At 42.9% G+C, this 17959-nt stretch overlaps 1 protein-coding gene across 2 annotated transcripts; it reads left to right on the top strand.

Moving 5' to 3' along the window:
- The first annotated feature begins 861 nt into the window (after positions 1–861).
- DNAJC21 (DnaJ heat shock protein family (Hsp40) member C21) lies at positions 862–17216 on the top strand. Of its 2 annotated transcripts, none has more exons than XR_010067357.1 (12): positions 862–1052; positions 4628–4721; positions 6332–6455; positions 8308–8430; positions 10503–10807; positions 11985–12154; positions 12652–12739; positions 12952–13107; positions 13680–13719; positions 14701–14874; positions 15035–15113; positions 16748–16817. XR_010067357.1 is itself a non-coding variant. In XM_063295756.1 (12 exons), the coding sequence occupies exons 1-12, from the start codon at positions 956–958 to the stop codon at positions 16910–16912; spliced, it is 1623 nt and encodes a 540-aa protein (XP_063151826.1). In that variant the 5' UTR covers positions 868–955; the 3' UTR covers positions 16913–17216. The 2 variants fall into 2 exon arrangements, 1 of the variants encoding a protein (XP_063151826.1); XM_063295756.1 differs by having other exon boundaries at positions 868–1052; positions 14701–14882; positions 16748–17216.
- The last annotated feature ends 743 nt before the right edge of the window (positions 17217–17959 follow it).

The following is a 17959-nucleotide window of genomic DNA, read 5'->3' as shown; positions in this document are numbered from 1 at the left end:
AAATTGGAGGGATACAGATTTTTCTTATGTGTCAGAGCAGAAAGAAGGTTGTGAGTAACAGGAATTAAAAGAGCTCTTGTTTTTTTTTATGAATTACAATAAACTGAATGGTTACAAAATATGTAACACTAATAATCCATAGTACCCTATTAACAGGAAACAGGTGCATATAACGTACAACATATCTTGCCCTTCTCCCAAAAGGCATTGTAAAGTAGATGATGGGATTGCCCTATTTTACCTAACAGTCGAATAGGTTAGGAGGTAAAACTGTGAAAGATAATTTACTAATTCTATTTCTGCACAAGGGATTCAACTCCAATCCCCAGAATTCAAGAACAGATTTTTGGCGTTTTCCGCCCCCCCCCCCATGTTGGATTTGATTTGATTTTTTAAATGTTTTTGTCACTTGCTGTGAGCTGCCCTTAGTTTTGGCTCGAACGATGGCCTTGCTTTCAGTGAACTAATTTTCTGCACGTGGTGAGCCCTTTGTATCAAATGTCCTCGGGCCACGGTACAGACGCGGTCCGCTCACAGCAATGCGTTGCGTTCCCTAGCTGCGGACAAGCAGGCGGAACCGTCCTTTCTCTGATCGAGGCGGAGGCAGCTTCGGATCAACAGACTGGCAAACGCTCCACCCGCCTCCGCTCCCGGCAAGCGATCCCAGAACACTCCGTCCCCGGCGTTCCACGACATCAAAAGTGGCCCGGCGGTCCCGAAACGTTTGCATTCCGCCCCGCCGCTGCTCCTCCTGCGTCACAGCCCTTCCAGAAGCCCTTCCCACCGCCTCCGTCAGTTCCGCCTCCCAACCTGGCAGCGAGGAGGAGCTTGGCCTCCCGTCGGTTCTTCCGGTCCCTCCCCTTTCCTCGCCGGCTGTCGTCACTGCGGTCGTCACGTGCGGGTGCCGGCCGGGGAAGGTACTCGGCCGCTGGGCAGAGTCCCCGGGAGCCCGAGCATGAAGTGTCACTACGAAGTGCTGGGTGTGAAACGCGACGCGTCCGACGAGGACCTAAAGCGAGCCTACCGGAAGCTGGCCCTCCGCTGGCATCCAGGTATTCACCCGGCCGGGCGGGGAAGCGTCTCCCTCACCTGGCCCCTCTCAGAAATGGTGGGCTAAAACCATGGGAACCAGCTGGATGGGAAATGGAATCCAGCAGGGGGGTGTTGTGGTCTAGGTGTTGGATTGGGGGGGGGACCCAGTTCAAGCCCACCCTCAGCCATGGAAACGTCCCGGGGTCACTTGGCCAGTCGCTCTTCCTCAGCCCAGCCTACCTGGCAGGGTGGTGGTTGTGGTATGGAAAAATTAGGGGAGGATGCTCTGCGTGCTACCTTGAGCTCCTGAACAAAAGAAATAATGATGATGATGTATTAAACTGGTATGCCACCCAACTCTCAATGACTGGCATCTCACAACAATATCTTTATGCTATAAAGATAAATAATTGTAAACATATTTGGAGGGCACATGATTGGAAAGAGTTATTGGGTCATCAGAGGAAGAGAACCTGAAGGAGATTGGGATTTCCCTCCCCTCCCCTCCTCTATGGCTTACCTGTGAATCAGTGCCACTGAAAACAACAAATGGTTTTTTTCCCTGATTTGTTTAAGAGCAGTAGTGTAAAGAGTTCTCTCTTGTAAGTAATATTGTATAACACATTAAGACAGTGTTTTTCAACCTCAGCAACTTTAAGATGTGTGGACTTCAGTTCCCAGAATTCCCCAGCCAGCATGCTGGGAGTTGAAGTCCATATGTCTTAAAGTTGTTGAGGTTGAGAAACAATGCATTAAGGTATAAATAATGACATTTTTGATGACATATATCTTTCTCCCCTAGGTAAGTATGTATACTGGATTGTATGTAAACCTAGCTGTTACAGATTGGTAGTTTACTTGATTTCTGGAGCAGACTATGACTGTAATCTCTTGGTGCTCAGTGATCAGAGACAATAATTTATTAAAACAATGTGTATTGGTTGTTAGTCATGCGACAAGCTGGCCTTGAGGAATCCAAGGCTGGAGTTAAAATCTCTGGAAGAAACATTAACAATCTCAGATATGCAGATGATACCACTTTGATGGCTGAAAATGAAGAGGAACTGAGGAGCCTTATGATGAAGGTGAAAGAAGAAAGTGCAAAAGCTGGTTTGCAGCTAAACCTCAAAAAAACCAAGATTATGGCAACCAGCTTGATTGATAACTGGCAAATAGAGGGAGAAAATGTAGAAGCAGTGAAAGACTTTGTATTCCTAGGTGCAAAGATTACTGCAGATGCTGACTGCAGTCAGGAAATCAGAAGACGCTTAATCCTTGGAAGAAGAGCAATGACAAATCTCGATAAAATAGTTAAGAGCAGAGACATCACACTGACAACAAAGGCCCGCATAGTTAAAGCAATGGTGTTCCCTGCGAGAGCTGGACCATAAGGAAGGCTGAGCGAAGGAAGATCGATGCTTTTGAACTGTGGTGTTGGAGGAAAATTCTGAGAGTGCCTTGGACTGCAAGAAGATCAAACCAGTCCATCCTCCAGGAAATAAAGCCAGACTGCTCACTTGAGGGAATGATATTAAAGGCAAAACTGAAATACTTTGGCCACATAATGAGAAGACAGGACACCCTGGAGAAGATGCTGATGCTAGGGAGAGTGGAAGGCAAAAGGAAGAGGGGCCGACCAAGGGCAAGATGGATGGATGATATTCTAGAGGTGAGGGACTCGTCCCTGGGGGAGCTGGGGGTGTTGATGACCGACAGGAAGCTCTGGCGTGGGCTGGTCCATGAAGTCACGAAGAGTCGGAAGCGACTAAACAAATAAACAACAAAATTGGTTGTTAGATGTGTGCCCTGCCTGGTGCCAGTCCAACACCTTAACCACTCACTACCTCTCACTGTGCTAAGCAGTTCTTTAACAAGTTGATAGGCAAGGACTATTTCTGTAAAGCTGCTGTAGGAGGGAGTTTTTAGGATTGCATCCTCAGTTCCTACAAGCTTTAGGTAATGCAAATTAGCAACTTGAAATGAAGGTAGGACTTTCTTAATTTGGTGTATTATTTGGTTTTTAAAAATTATTATTATTATTATATTGACCAAAAACATACTCTTTCTGATTCTAGATGGAACATGAATTCTGGCTTTAGTTACTTTTCAAGGCAGCAAGGCAACTCTGTAATCGAGTTTTGACTCCTTGTGTTGACCTGGAGCCATCCATATGCAAAAGCATGGAAGTAGTAGCTTCCTGTTAACTTTTTCAAGAATGCTTTTTTAGCTTCCCAGTTTAGTCCACACCTCTGGGATTTATTATTGTTAGTCTACAGAAGATGACATTTATTCATCTTTAAGCAAATGCAAATTCTGTTGGGTTTAAGCTATTAAAATCAGAAGCCTGTTTGTACTGGTGCCCTTATGAGTCAAATCCCAGCAGGATGCCCACACATAGTTTGGCAATGAATTGTTTTCATGAGGCCATAATAGGTGTGTCTGGCAGCAAGGTTTTTTTGAGATGCTCCTTAAATATGTCAATTTAATACTCTCCTGATAGTAGAATCCTATATATGACCATTCAGAAATAAATCCTGCTGACCCAGATAAGCAATCTTAGAATTGCAGCCTAAAAGTAATGAAAATAATAATGTTTATACAAGCATTTCAACTGCAGGCCTTCCCTGCAGCTCATTATTGAAAAATGAAGTCATTGTATCATGTATTAATGCCACATTACCTTTCATTGTTTTCTGTCTACAATGTGTGCATCATAGTGTTATTTGGCATGCAGTAATCCTGAATACATTGCTTTTTAAATCTTCAAATAACAATTAGGTCCAGAAAATTGTCCCACTGCTTTGGATGCTTCCTTTTGTGTGCAATTGAATACACTGAAACAAATGAATGGCAAACTAATTATTGTAATTTTTAGGGATGCAGAATCTGCCCATTAGGCTCCATTTTAAACAAGAATACAGCAGCTCTGAACTTGAACATTTTTATTCATTCATTCATTCACTTATTTATCTGCCTCTAAACCATTGAAATTTGTTGGTGGCTTATCTCTATGTAGGAGTAGAGATCACAATAATCTCTCTATATCAATGGCAAACTCATTAATTGTATTTGTAGCCTTATGTTTGCAAAAATACGAACAAAATCCAAAACCCTCTGGAAGGAAAAAAACAAAACAATCCAGGGACATCAGAGCTTGCTCAGTAACCAGGGAATACTGGTTGATTGGTTAGAAACACAAAGACCCTAGCAGGGGCAGAGAGAAGTGGAATATCCTGGAAAAAAGTATGGTTGACTAAAATCCTGAACAACAGATTATGCTGGAACATAGTGTTGCAGATCTTATAGTTATTGTGCCATCCTGATCTTAAGCACTCTTTTTTGGAACTGCATTCTATTGGAATTAACAGAGTTTATTCCCAAATAAATCTGATCGGAGCCCTCAAACAGGTTACTGAACTGAAGTCTCATGGGGTGTGCTAGATCAATGTAGGTTGCAAATGTGAGCCTGGAATTGGTTTTTACTGTTGGCTTCTTAACATCTGATAATCTAAAACGGATTGTACAAAACTCATTGTGGTAAGGTTGTTTCTGTTTTGGGATGAATTGGTTAGATTCTGCTTCATTGACATTGCAGACAAAAATCTAGAAAATGCTGAGGAAGCAGCAGAACAGTTCAAGCTGATCCAAGCCGCATATGATGTGCTGAGCGATCCGCAGGAAAGAGTGTGGTAAGTTTTGCCTTCCGCTTTAGACCTTTGGTTAACAGAGTTAACCAGGTCTAATTTTGAAAAAAAAATTAGAGCTGCACCTGATTAATACTTGGATGGGAGACCATCCGAAAATCCCAAGATTATAAACTGAACCGGGAACATCACAAAAGAAGGCAGTGGTAAACTACTTCCATCTTGTTTCCAAAAAACTTACATTGTAGCCATCAGGAATTATGCTCAACAGAAGGGCATGTTTATTTTTATTATATCTAAGAAAGAGCCACCTAGGCAGATAATTAAAAGTTGATCATCAAAGCAAACTGCAAAGGTATTTAGCAAATATTGCAGTACTGTATATTTTCTTGCATTACAAGAATACTTCATGGAACTGGCATTGATTGACTTACACAGACAAAATATTCGCTAGAATGTCATTGAAAATTTTAAAACAGTGCTAAGCAAATGACTGGTATCACACTAAGCAATAACATAGTTTAATTGGTGTTGGCTTCCTGTTTTGTGTAAATCCAACTATTGTGATTAATAAACCATGATCTACGACAGGCCTGTGCAGCCTGAGGACCCCCCTGCCCCATTGCTCACTGCTGAAAGTTCCAACCTCTAAAACATGCAGCTGAATTATAGTTTTTTTTTTAAGATGAAAGAGTGCAAAAGTATTAAATGTGCAAGGAATAATCTTATTCTCCCTCTTTAATTAATGTAAGTAAAATTAATTTAACAGATTAAATGTAGTTTTTGCCTGGACCCAGCATACTTTTTTCAAGTGTGGCTCCCAGTGTGCCTCTGAAAGGCCAAAGATGGTGGGGCACCCCTGGCTTAAGGTTTAGCATCTTATATGATGACCCGGCAGCCTCCTCCTCCTCCTCCTCCTCCTTATTATTATTATTATTATTATATTATTAAACTTGTATGCTGCCTGACTCTCACCAGCTCTGGGTGGACCAGGACCCTTTCATGTGTCAGGCTAAAGTATTTATTCCATCAAAGTTCACCTGCTGAAATTAAGATGGCATGGAATAAGTAGTGGAAATTTATGTAAGGTGAATTCACCTTGGGACCTGTTATTTATTCATATTTATAAGGAGTCCTTTATATCTAGAACTTGGTGAAACTGATGGTTTTGCTTAACAGAAGGTACACGTGGCAGGCACGGGTTCTGTTCGCCCCTGACAGTAATTAATTCAGCCATCCTTAAAAGGGTGCTGTTGAGAAAAAGGAAAGAAGGAGTTGGAGGAGGGCTGCCATTTGGGCTCCTTTAGGAGGAACAGCAGGATATAGAATAGACCAATATTAATTGAGAAGCAAAGGAGAGAGAGCTCGTCTGTATCTTTCCTTCAGGTGCATCAGCATGCATGCAGCCTAAATCTTTGACGCTGCTTAGGGCTCTGAGAGCTTGAAAAAAAGGGCCTCTTGCTTCATTTTCTAACTTAAAATCAACATCTGGCAGAAATGAAACACGCGGATTAGAGCAAGACTCGAAAACTACCCACCTTGTAGCTGTGGTTCAGGAAACAAAATTGACTTCCCCGCTAGTAGATACCATTCCTTTTTTATCCGTGGTAGAAAGTTTCGTGGTCTCAGAATGAGTGTGTTCTTTTTCTTTTTAGGTATGACAATCACAGGGAAGCTCTTTTGAAAGGAGGGGTAGATGGAGGATATCAAGATGACAGCCTGGATGTGCTCCAGTACTTCACTGTTACGTGTTACTCTGGCTATGACGACGATGAAAAGGTCTGGCTTAAGTGCTCCCCTGGGCGAGTAAAATGTGCCTTTGGGGGACCAAAGAGCAACACTTTGGACGTGGTAAAAGGAGGGTGCAAGGCAGGCATCCTGCGAGCCCATGTGGTCCACTGAGACCTTTGTGCAGCCCCGGGAGCCCCCCTCTCAGTGCCTAGAGTGGTGGGTCAGTGCTTGGGACCTTTTTTATGCCTTTGCAGGGGCTTTAAGATACCCACTGCATCCCCAAATTTGCCTAAGTTTGGGCTAATTTACAGCATTATTTTGTTATTTGAAAGAACAAAATTGGTAACGGTGTTTGCAAAACTACCAAAATAGAAAATACTGTGTGAAAATAAGCAGTGCAGTGGTTTATGGGTTTTGATCTTTAATTCCTCCCACAGCCCCCAACCTTATCCTTACTGTAGCTTTGGCCCCAGTGGTTTTGGTGACTGTCATCCTTTTTTTTAAAAAAAACCTATAGTATTTTTTTTAACAGTAGGGGGAGGTATGAAAAAGAGTATCAGTATGCCCTCTTCTGAAAGCCAGTTTGGTGTAGTGATTAAGGCGCTGGGCTAGAAACCGGGAGAGCGTGCGTTCTAGCCCCGCCTTAGGCACAAAGCCAGCTGGGTGACCTTGGGCCAGTCACTCTCTCTCAGCCCTAGGAAGAAGGTAATGGCAAACCACTTCCGAAAAACCTTGCCAAGAAAACTGCAGGGACTTGCCCAGGCGGTCACCAGGAGTCAAGACTGACTTGAAGGCGCACACGTACACACAATGTCCTCTTCTATATGTTTTTACAGTATTTAATTCAATATTTAACTAATTCACTGAAAATTAATTTATAATTTCATTTGTGTACATCACGGTGCTCAAATATATCAAGAAGTGTCCTTCCCTCCTGGCCAAGATTGCCAGGGTTGGCTAAAAGACCCCCTCCCCTGCCTCCTGTCTCTGCCTTCCTCTTCTGTAGCCACCAGTCCCTTGCAGCCTGGCTAAAGGCTGCAGAGTGCAAGGTGGCCCTCAGTGATGCTGGCCTGGCCTTGCGTACCCTCTATCCCTCCTCCTCTGGATGGGCTGTGTAGAGGGAAACCCCTGAGCAGAAGTATAAAGGTGACAGGCAGGAGGCAAGTGGGAAGACCTGCTTCCCCTGAGACCAGCACAGCTTCTTGCTGCTGGTTGTGAGCCAGCAGGTTCCAGCTTGAGGTGTGGTTACCCCAGAGGCTAGCAGGGCAGGCCTAAAGGAGCACGTGCAGCCCACGAGCTGTGAGTTTGAAACCCCTGGGGAGCATCCTGTACAGAAGGCTCTGAAGACCTGGCTATGTACCGGGGCCTGGGGCCCCGAATGTGGTAAGGGCCCCATTTCTTGGCTATACCGATAATCATGGTGATAATTTTTTCTTGGCTTCCATATATATATTTATTTTTGTATTGTATTGTAATTGTTTTAACTGTTTTTATAAAGTTCGCTGCCCAGAATCCGTTGGTTGAGATGGGTGGCCATAGAAATGAAATAAAAAAATAAAATAAATTAATATGAAGCATACAGAAAGCCCTGCTTCAGCTGATTTGGCTGGAGAGAAGGCCATTTGTTTGTGGAAGGAGATACAACAATTTTCTGTGATTGCAAATGTGGGAAGGAGAGGGAAGCTTTAAGTCCACCTGGCTCTGTTGTCAAACAGGAATGCCTGTCTGATCCCCCCAAAGCAACACTGGCTGTCAGACAAGAACTTGGTTGGCGATCTCATGGTCAGCAGCTCAGAAAGCTAAGCACTTACTCCTGATGTCATCGCGTTGATGTCTTTTATTGTCTTCTGCAATTAACAAGCCTTGTTCTCTCTCTGGACGGTCATATTGTTTGTTTCAGGGGTTCTATGCCGTGTATCGGCATGTCTTTGAAATGATTGCGAAGGAAGAAGAGGAATCCATACTAGAAGAAGACTTTGAAAAATTTCCAAATTTTGGAGATTCTCAGAGTGACTATGATACGGTAAAAACCCTGAAATCCATAGTTGGACAATTGGCACCAAATAATCTATAAGCTTTTGAGGTCACCAGAACCTTTTCTTAAGTAAAAAAATGTAACAAAAAAAAGTCATTATAGTGGGGAGAAACCAGCATTTCAGGCCTAAGGCTGAAATTGCAAATTCCTTTGACTTGCACATTTTCTTGCTGAGTGCTACACTTTCAGATTCTACCTGTTGTGGCGTGTCTGTACCCTGTTTCTGAAAATAGGGAGCATTAAAGCCGCTGTCACATAGCTCTTTTTCTTATTTTGGTGGAACATAGAAGTTCCTGTGTAGAAGAAATATAACGCATCTTAAAGCAACAAGGTATAAGTATACAGTTTTTAGGAATATGGAGTCAGTGCACTCTCCTGTGAAAGAATTCTTGTTTTAGCTGGGCTTGTAAAGGGTATTATTGGGTACCAAAGTCACACACATTTTTCCTTTGTAAACAATGATCTTTTAGTAGACCACTATAAAGGAAAATGATGCTAATTCTCTACATATATAAAAGCCTCGCAAAATTCAGGAGGCTTTCTCCCAAGGCAAAGAACCATTTTCTAGAATCATTGAGCTGCAAAAAGCCATGGCGTCCAACCTCCTCAGTGCAGGAATCTAAATCCAAAGGAATGCAAAGCTGCTCCGACAGACCCTGTGTGAACACATTTAGCAAAAGGAATAGTCAGATGGGCTTGGTGGATGGATACCGAGACCCACACACTCAGAATCAATGTATCAGAGTTTTTCTACAGCTAAGAACATTTTCTGACTTGCTTCAAAAATTGGCACTAAAAACGTTACACTGCAGAGTGTACAGTTGATTCATATGGCAAGTAAGTTTTGCATATATCAGCACTGCACAGAATCAGGCATGGGAGAGGTACAATTAGCTGTTACTCTCCATTGAGTAAATGCTCAGGGATCTACTGAGCCAATGTGGTAGTTGAGATGCTGGATTGGGAAGAACTCACTGGATGATTTGAGGCTGTCTTCTCTCAGCCTCACAGGATTGTTGCAGGGGTAAAAGGAAGGGAGACAATTTTGTAAAACAGAAAATAATCAAAATATGATGAAGAGTTATGGAAAATCTGGAAAAAAATCACTTTTATTGTAAAAATGTATAACTATATATTAGAGAGCCAGTTTGGTCTAGCGGTTAAGGCAACAGGCTAGAAACCAGGAGACTCAGAGTTCTAGTCCTGCCTTAGGCCTGAAAGCTGGCTGGGTGGCCTTGGGCCAGTCACTCTGTCTCAGCCCAAGAGCCAATCAGGCGTGGTATGAGAGTTCTAGTCCCGCCTTAGGCCTGAAAGCTGGCTGGGTGGCCTTGGGCCAGTCACTCTCTCTCAGCCCAACTCACCTCACAGGGTGGTTGTTGTGGGGAAAGTAGGAGGAAAGAGTATTAGGTATGTTCCCCGCCTTGAGTTATTTGTAAAAATATTAAAGGGATAAAAAATGTCAAGCTGGTAATGAATTCATGCCTTTCAAAGTTAAAGGAAACAAATAATGAGTAGAGATCCCACGTATGTTACCTTGAGTTCTTAGGAAAGCAGGATATAAATTAGGTCTGTGCGTGTTTGACTTGAAAGAGCTTTGGAATTTGTATGAGTGTAGCACCCATCTGCTACTCATTAAAGCAACTGCATCTTTTTTCATGCTCGTGGGGAAGCCTAAAAAAAAAAAGATGTAGTTGTTTTGATGAGCAGAGAGATGCACTTGTGTGACACCCAGAGCAATTTTTCTGAATCCTTTTCAAAGTGCATACATCCTTAGTGAAAATGCAAAAAAATAAATCATCATCTTCATCATCCTTATGCAGTATGGCACTCCAGTTTGGCTACTGCATCTTCTTTTCGAAAATTTAAGTCAATGCAGAAAAAAATGTCCGTATGTTTGGCCTCACCCCATAAATAGTTTTATCAGCTACCAAGTGCTATAGGTTTAATATGTAAACTCACTTTTAATAAATGACTAACAAAATCACTTTTGTGACAGGCCTCTTCTAATTGTTTGTTGATGTAAACGTTTCTTTCTGTTTTCTCCCTCTCTTCCCAATTAGGTAGTCCATTGTTTTTACGCTTACTGGCAGAGTTTCTGTACTCAGAAGAATTTTGCATGGAAGGAAGAGTACGACACTCGGCAGGCATCCAACCGCTGGGAAAAGCGGGCAATGGAAAAGGAGAACAAGAAAATCCGGGACAAAGCAAGGAAGGAGAGGAACGAACTGGTCCGTGAGCTGGTGGCCTTTGTGCGGAAAAGAGACAAGCGAGTGCAGGCCCACCGGAAGCTCTTGGAAGAGCAGAATGCCGAGAAAGCCAAGAAGGCAGAAGAGCTCCGGAGGCAGCAGAAGCTGAAACAGGCCAAGTATGATGGTCTAGAACAGTGTTTCTCAACCTTGACAGTTTTAAGATGCTGGCTGGGGAATTCTGGGAGTTGTAGCCCAACACTGGTCTAGACAGCCAAGCCTCCCTGAACTTGTATCTGCCTCTTGATGGTTTATTGGGTTGATCTCCCATACGATATCTAATAATTATACCACTGCAAAGCACTGCAGAAGCCCCATCTTTTTATATGGTGCAGACCCCAAAGGGCAACACAGTCATAAATGAGAAATCAGGACCTAACACAGCTTTCCCCAATCAGGTGCATCCCAGAATTTCAGGCAGTGGCCATTGTAGCTGGGGAAGTCTCTAGCTAGTATGTGTAAACGTTCATAAATGATCTTCCTGCAGTGGTGTGGAAGGAGCAGTTGATGTTCCCAGGCTACTCCATGCCTTCAGGATTGTTGTAGTACAGCCTCTGATGCTCGCTCTTAGCAGGCTAAGCTTATAAACGTGTGGACTCGGCTCTTGTAAAGGCTGGGTAACCAGGGAGAAACATGATAAGAACACTGTATTTTTAGATACAACCTCACAACAGTCAAGAATGAAGATTGAAATATTGAGGTTGATCGTAAGGTTTATGTGCTGACAAAAGGCTGGTCTAGCTTTGATTGCTGGCATCGGCAGTGCACAACTGAATTGTATCTCTCCATTTTATGACACCTGGTCAGCGTGACGCTGTCTGCACAAAAGCTGCTCCAACTTGTGCAGGAAAATGAATGTGTCAGCAGTGAGCTCAGTCTTCTGCAGTGTGGTGGTTGCCAATGCTTTTATAAATCCCATGACTTCTAGCCTGCATAGGCATTAAATTATTATGTGCTTCATTTGTTTGGGCATCGATGTTGTAAGCCTCACCAGGTGACAGCATCTGGCCAACCTTGTCTGGGCTGTGAAGCTAGGCAGAAAAGGAGACATTTGAAAAGCTGCAGTTAGCCAGAAAGCCTGGAAGAAGGCTGTAGCATACCATTTTGGTTTTGTTGGTGAGGAATTTGCATGCCCATCGCTATTAGGTCACCAGTAGGTGAGCTTGACTCTCCAAGAGTCTTCTTCAGCTCTTGGACCCACCCATGTTCTGTTTCATTACCATGTTTAGAGTTTAGGGTATTACACAAAACCTGCCTGTGAGAAGACCCACCTTTTGCCACCCCTTCATTTCAAAGGCTGGCAGAGCAGTATAAGGAGCAGAGCTGGATTACCATGTCTGACCTAGAGCGAGAACTGCAGCAGATGGAAGCCCAGTATGAAAAGGAGTTTGGAGATGGGTCTAGCGAGGAAGAGGAGCAGGAAAAAGAAAAGAACGAGGACCAAGAATTGAAAGAAAAGCAAGAGGGTGAGAATCGTCTGGCAGTTAGTCCCTCCTTGGGAGCAAGTGTGAATTGTTTTTCTGGGAATAGCTTGCTGGGTAGTTTAATTTCCTTTATTGATTTCCAGAGTAAGGACTTAGAACTATTAAGTCAACATAACACAACTTATGGAGTGTTCTTGCTCACTGTTGCAATCAGTCAGCCATTCTTCCCTTTTACCAAGAGTTCGATTATCTTCCCCTGCCACCTTCCCTGCCACCACTCAGTATTCTTTGGGCCCTGGATAAGATCAGTCCTGAGTGGTACAGTTCTCCCTCTGTTATTCCTGAAGATTTTTTTTTGTTTTGGTACTCTTGCAGTTGTTGGGGTTTCTCCAACCTTGCTGATTCCTTCCTCTCCTGCATAGATGGCACTGTTTTTGTTACTTAAGCACTTACGCTCATAGCTCGGATGTTGACAGTAGAAGAAAAGATGGTCAGGCCATTAAGCATCTTACACAGAAATATACCTATATGTATTTCAGACAAATTAAGTGAAGAAGGTGATGCAGCCAACCTCTTTGATGAACTCTACTGCCCTGCTTGTGATAAGTCCTTTAAGACAGAGAAAGCGTGAGTTTTTCTTGAGCTACAAACTAAAATGGGTCTTCTAACGCACACTTCATCTGTCATCTTGCCCTGATTCACTTGAAAGCCTCCTTGGTTCCCAGCAGGCTTCCCTTCCCAAGTGAAGCTCTGTCCAAGTCCCTTTAATAAAAGGCAGCCATTCTTTTTGGACTCAATCTTGTTGTTCCCAGTAACATCCATCTGACCACTCTCTGCAGGATGAAGAACCATGAAAAGTCCAAGAAGCATCGGGAGATAGTAGCCTTGCTGCGGCAGCAACTGGAAGAAGAGGAAGAGGCATTTTCTCTCTCCACGGTTGATGAGAATGGGTGGAACAGTGAAGAGGAGGCAGAAGAAACAATGCCCAAACAAAAGTACTTACAAAAATATGTAGAAGTTCAGAGTACCAAAGACCATAAATTACTTCTGGTCTCCAAAGCTTTAAGTGGGAGCTGGTCAGCTGCCCTATTTCAGGATGTGCCATTCCATGCTCCTTTTCCCCATCCCCTGAGGGTCAGCTAACAATCTGTTTCAGTTGACCTGTTTTGTGTTTATTCCTCTCTGTCTTTTTTTCCCCCAAAAAGCTTTTTTCCCCCTTGATCTTTGTGGTTTCTCTGAGCTTGTTGATCTTTGCTTTCTGTGCCAGGATACATGGTGCCCCCTGCCTCTCTTAGGAAGCCCCATGAGAGAACAGGGCTACCCACAGTGGGAGAAGATAGTAATTTTTTGGTTGTGGGGTGTGTTGCTCAGAAATTTTCCATTAACCATTACTTGTGGGCATGGCTAAAGCAAGCAGTTGGTTAGGACAGGCTTCACACTTTCCCTGGGTACAGAAGGGGTTTAAAATTGCACCCAAGATGTCTCTAGGGCTTCAAGAAGGATGCAACAAGCAAAGATGATTTTCTAAGTAATTTTGATGTTACAGTTTTGTTTCTGTCCTTAACAGGCTCTCAAAGAAACAGCGAAAGAAGCAAAGAACAGCAGGTGTAGGTTTTTTTTAAAGCAAATTTCCCTTTGCATGCTCTCATGTTCTGCTTTGCAAAATCAACGATAGCACCATTCTGGAATTGCTTTGCTTCTGTTTGAATGTGGCATTGATTGCGGGCAATACCCTGCTGAATAACCCTGCTGAAATACTGTTGCCTTTTGCGATGAGAACTAGCTAATTTTTCAAAGCTGTAAGTAAAGTTGTGTTCAATTTCTGGGAAATTCCAGAGTTCCTGCCTGGGTTTCTTGGTTCCTGACACTGTAGGTTCTAAACTCTGGCCCCTTGTATGGTATATGACTGGGCAAATGCCAGAACCAAGGTCCTCGGGGGACCCACTGGTGTCAGTTGTGAACATCGCCTGCTCTTGAAGCAAAGCACAACTGAGGTTGCAGCTTTGTTTCTCCCACATGGCCTCCTTTTGAGGAAATGGGGGTGATCCAAGGTGGCAGCCTTCCCTTTGTAGAACTCCTCAGCCCTGGTCCCGTGTTTTCAAATAGGAAGAAAACCAGACCAATGTCTGCCAAGTATAACATGGCTTACAGGAGGAGGTTGCTGGATCCACAGCATCAGAAGTTGAAAGAGTTTTCAAGTTGGGCAGACGCTTCCTCAGAAAGGAAAGTCTGAGCATGTGAAACTTTGGTCACTAGCCTACCACAGTAGTCTCTTCATGATCTCTGTGCTGGAACTGAAGGCTTACTTGCATCGGGAACAGATTTAGCAGTGCCCACGTTGAAAATATGTAAAGGCCTTCCCCAAGTGGTTGATTTTCCAGCTGATGGCTATTTTGCAGGACCTGGAGGGCACCAGGTTGGGGAAGATTGGCCTATATTTTTGTGTTCAGATGTGATGTTCTAGCATAGCAAGGCATGATTTTTTTCATCTTGCAAGGAGACTTTGCAGATCCCTTGTGATCATGATGGATGTGTTTATGTCATTATCTCACATCATTCCTCTGAATGGTCTCTTATTCTTCAAACAGACCCAGGAGCAGCCTTCCAATGACAGCAGCCCTGAGCAGCAAGTTGAAGAGGCAAAACCGGTCAGCAGCAGTGAATTTGGGGAGGTGTCTGAAGTATCAGAAAATAACAGCAAAAGCCATAATTCAGATGATGTTGGAGAAATTTCAGTACCGACAGTAGAATCCAAAATTGAGGTGAAAAGGTAAACATTGTTCTCTGATGATACTGAAGGGAGTTGTTGCTAATGAAATGTAAAGGTTTTGAATTGAAACATTCTGAAAATGTTTTATATATTCTATAGAACCTGCTCAATGTTGGTAAAGCAGAAGACTAAGAATTTGTTTTCTTGTTTAGCAATTCTAAAAGTAAAGGAAAGAAAGCAAAAGAGTCCAAGAAAATATCTGCAAAAGCTTCTTCAGAGGACCAGATAAAGGTATGTACAATAGATTAAGGCAGAACATTTTTAACTATGACAAACAGATTAATGTTTTTGGCATCAAGTCTTAACAGTATCTAAAGACAAAAGTCTTTCCCTTCTTTTTTTCTTTTTCTTTTAATGGAAGTCTCCAAGTTGACCTCAACCCCCAGTGACTTCCTGGATCCACCCATGCAATTATTTGGGCAATAATATGGAAGTCATTTAGCATTTGTTTCTTTTGGAATCTGTCCTAATTTCCCATCTAGTTTACAGCTCTGGATTTTCCTGGTATTCCTCTAACCAGATACTAACATGGCTCTCCCTATGTAGCTTCAGAAGATAACCAAGATTAGCCAGGCTCTGCCACCTGCTGAGGCTCTTTTCTTTAACATGTTCTCCAAGCTCCAAATGTGACCACCAGCTTCAAAAGGTTGCTTGACTTTGTGGCTCCACCTAGCTCACTTGGCCTAATTAAAAAAAAAAAAAAAGCTAAGCAGTGTCAGATATGCTTGATGGGAGGATGGGAGACAACCAGAAAATCCCACCGTTTCCAAAGTTCTGGAAACATGCCAAGACTTCTTCCCACCAAAACCACTTGAAATTTTTCCTGCCAAGACCCCTTTCTGCCTCACTCGTTTACCATCATGGTGTGTAGTTGTTCTGGATGTGTATCCTGTCTCCCACTTCCTTCTGTACCCGCAGTAACTACTCCTGTTACTGTGGGGTCAAAACAGCCAACAACGTCTTATCCAGCCCCCCTTACCAAAAAGGAAAAGGACCTTTCTAACACTAGAAAGGAGGTAGGACACATTATGTTGTGCCAAAGCTGGTGAAAGATCCTCAGCTGCAAGATGAGCTTTTAGCTTTGACTCTATTGGGCACAACATACCGAAGGATGTTCATAAGATCTGTAGTACCATGATATATTCTGTCTCATTGTCTGCCTTGATAAGTATGTGCATTAGCAATCCAGCTGTAGAAAAGATGGATAAAACGCTTTTCCTGTAGGTAGTACATGAAACATGGAAGAAAACATGTTTGAGTAATGTAGCGCTTAAGAATTAAGGGTCTAAAAATTGAGAGCACTTTTGTCAAGGCACAGGGTTACCAAATTTGACGCTATACTTCGCAACCCACCTTTTCCCACTGGTTCAGGGTCTCGCTTTATGCAAGGTTTTCAGGGAACATAACCCTACCATAAAGCGAAGGAAGTCTGTTGTTAGCTTTTGTATTAAAATACTTTCTACATATACTCCATTCTTTGCAGGGTTGCCTTAGCCAACTTTCAGCCAGGGAACAGAATTGTTGATCACTGATTTAAGTACCGTAGCTTTCTAGAAAGGATGACCAGCTTTACTTCTAAGTTTAGCAACAACTGTTAGCTGATAGAGCAGTGACCCTCCAGGTTTAGAGGCAGTATAGCTGAGTACCAGATGGTGATATTCAATGGGATGGCTGCTTCCTTCCTGCTTGCAAGTTTCTAGAAATGTGTTTTGAAGCCAATGTGGGTCTAACTAGGCCTAGTCTACTCCAGTCAGGTAATTCTTTAAAACGTTTTTGCTATCTGTTATCAAAGAAAGACTCTAATAATGGTAATAAAATGCTTCCTGTCTTTTGGGGGGGTGTTTCTTCTGCTTTTCTGCTACCAGCCTGAAGCTCCCCTCCAGTGCGTTACCTGCAGCTGTGAATTTCAGTCGCGGAACAAATTGTTTGAACATCTGAAAGCCACCGGGCATGCCAAAGCATTACAAACATCCACCGCCAACACAGCTATCAGCAGCAGAAGCAAAAAGGAAAAGCGGAGAAACAGATAGGTTTTCTGGAAAGCGTTGAGAACTGCTGGGCCATTCAGCATTGTCCCATAAAAAGACACCTTGCTGGCCCAAAGAGAGAGAGGCTTTTCCCATGTAACTTCACCGGGATGGAGACTGTTGGGTCCAGCCATAAGCAGAGTGGCAAAACATTTAAAGCTGTGCAGCACCTGATACCTGTTTGTGTCTGTATTTTGTTTCATCAATTGGGCTAAAACCCCAGGTGGTTCATAAAGAGAACCTTCCTTCTCCTTAGACTTGTAAAAACCTACATGTACAGGCAAATGAAATAAATTATTTTACTGTACATTTCTGTCTATTTTTAAAATTTGCAGTATTCGTTTCATCTAGCGATGTCCTCTTTATATTAAAAGCACTTTTTTTGCTACCAACCTGCCTATATTCATTTAGCCCAATCCTGAACTGGCTGTCATAAGCCAGTGGCTATCAGTCATAAGATTGCAGGTGCCATCACTCACTGTGTGAAAGAAGGCTGCTCCTGCCATGATAGAAACACATTTTCAAGAAAAACATTTATATAGTTAAAGCTATTCTATTAGTTTTTGTATGTTTCAATATCTCCTGTGTGCCATCCGTGCTATTGGTAAGTCCCACCTATGGTACCCATTTCAACCACCAATTGAAAACCGCTGCTGTAAACAGTATTTGGGGATGCTGTCACTCTCTTGTTCTTGCTGTATTCTAATGCCCAGGATTCTTCAAAAGAAGTTTGAGTAAATCATCTAAGGTACGCAAGGAAACACTGGAAGTCCAGGTGGGTCTTATGTTCAGAGCTGTCTCAGCCAGTATGGCCAGCAAGATCTGCAAGTGTCAATTCAGCTTTAGCAGGACAGTCATAATGTCCTCATCCCTGATGTAAGAGCTAAGAATTCAATTTCTGTTCCTTTAGCTTAATATACACTAGACAATTTATTAAAGCACTAATCAGCATGAAACCATCGTTCTGTTCTACCTGTTGGGGAAGTATCTGTTGCCCCCCTTCTTTAATCAAGAAATTTGTAATAGGGTTTCTGAATGTCTGTTCAACAT

The sequence above is a fragment of the Candoia aspera genome, chromosome 2 (assembly GCF_035149785.1).
Source record: "Candoia aspera isolate rCanAsp1 chromosome 2, rCanAsp1.hap2, whole genome shotgun sequence".
Classification (NCBI taxonomy): domain Eukaryota; kingdom Metazoa; phylum Chordata; class Lepidosauria; order Squamata; family Boidae; genus Candoia; species Candoia aspera.
This window is presented reverse-complemented; position numbering and strand designations above follow the sequence as displayed.

What these genes read in the sequence shown, in the direction of transcription:
- DNAJC21 (XM_063295756.1), top strand. Translation starts at nt 956, where the DNA reads ATGAAGTGTCACTACGAAGTGCTGGGTGTGAAACGCGACGCGTCCGAC. An exon ending in GGCCCTCCGCTGGCATCCAG is followed by an intron (nt 1,053 to 4,627) that starts GTATTCACCCGG and finishes TTGACATTGCAG; the next exon opens with ACAAAAATCTAGAAAATGCT. An exon ending in CTCAGAGTGACTATGATACG is followed by an intron (nt 8,431 to 10,502) that starts GTAAAAACCCTG and finishes CTTCCCAATTAG; the next exon opens with GTAGTCCATTGTTTTTACGC.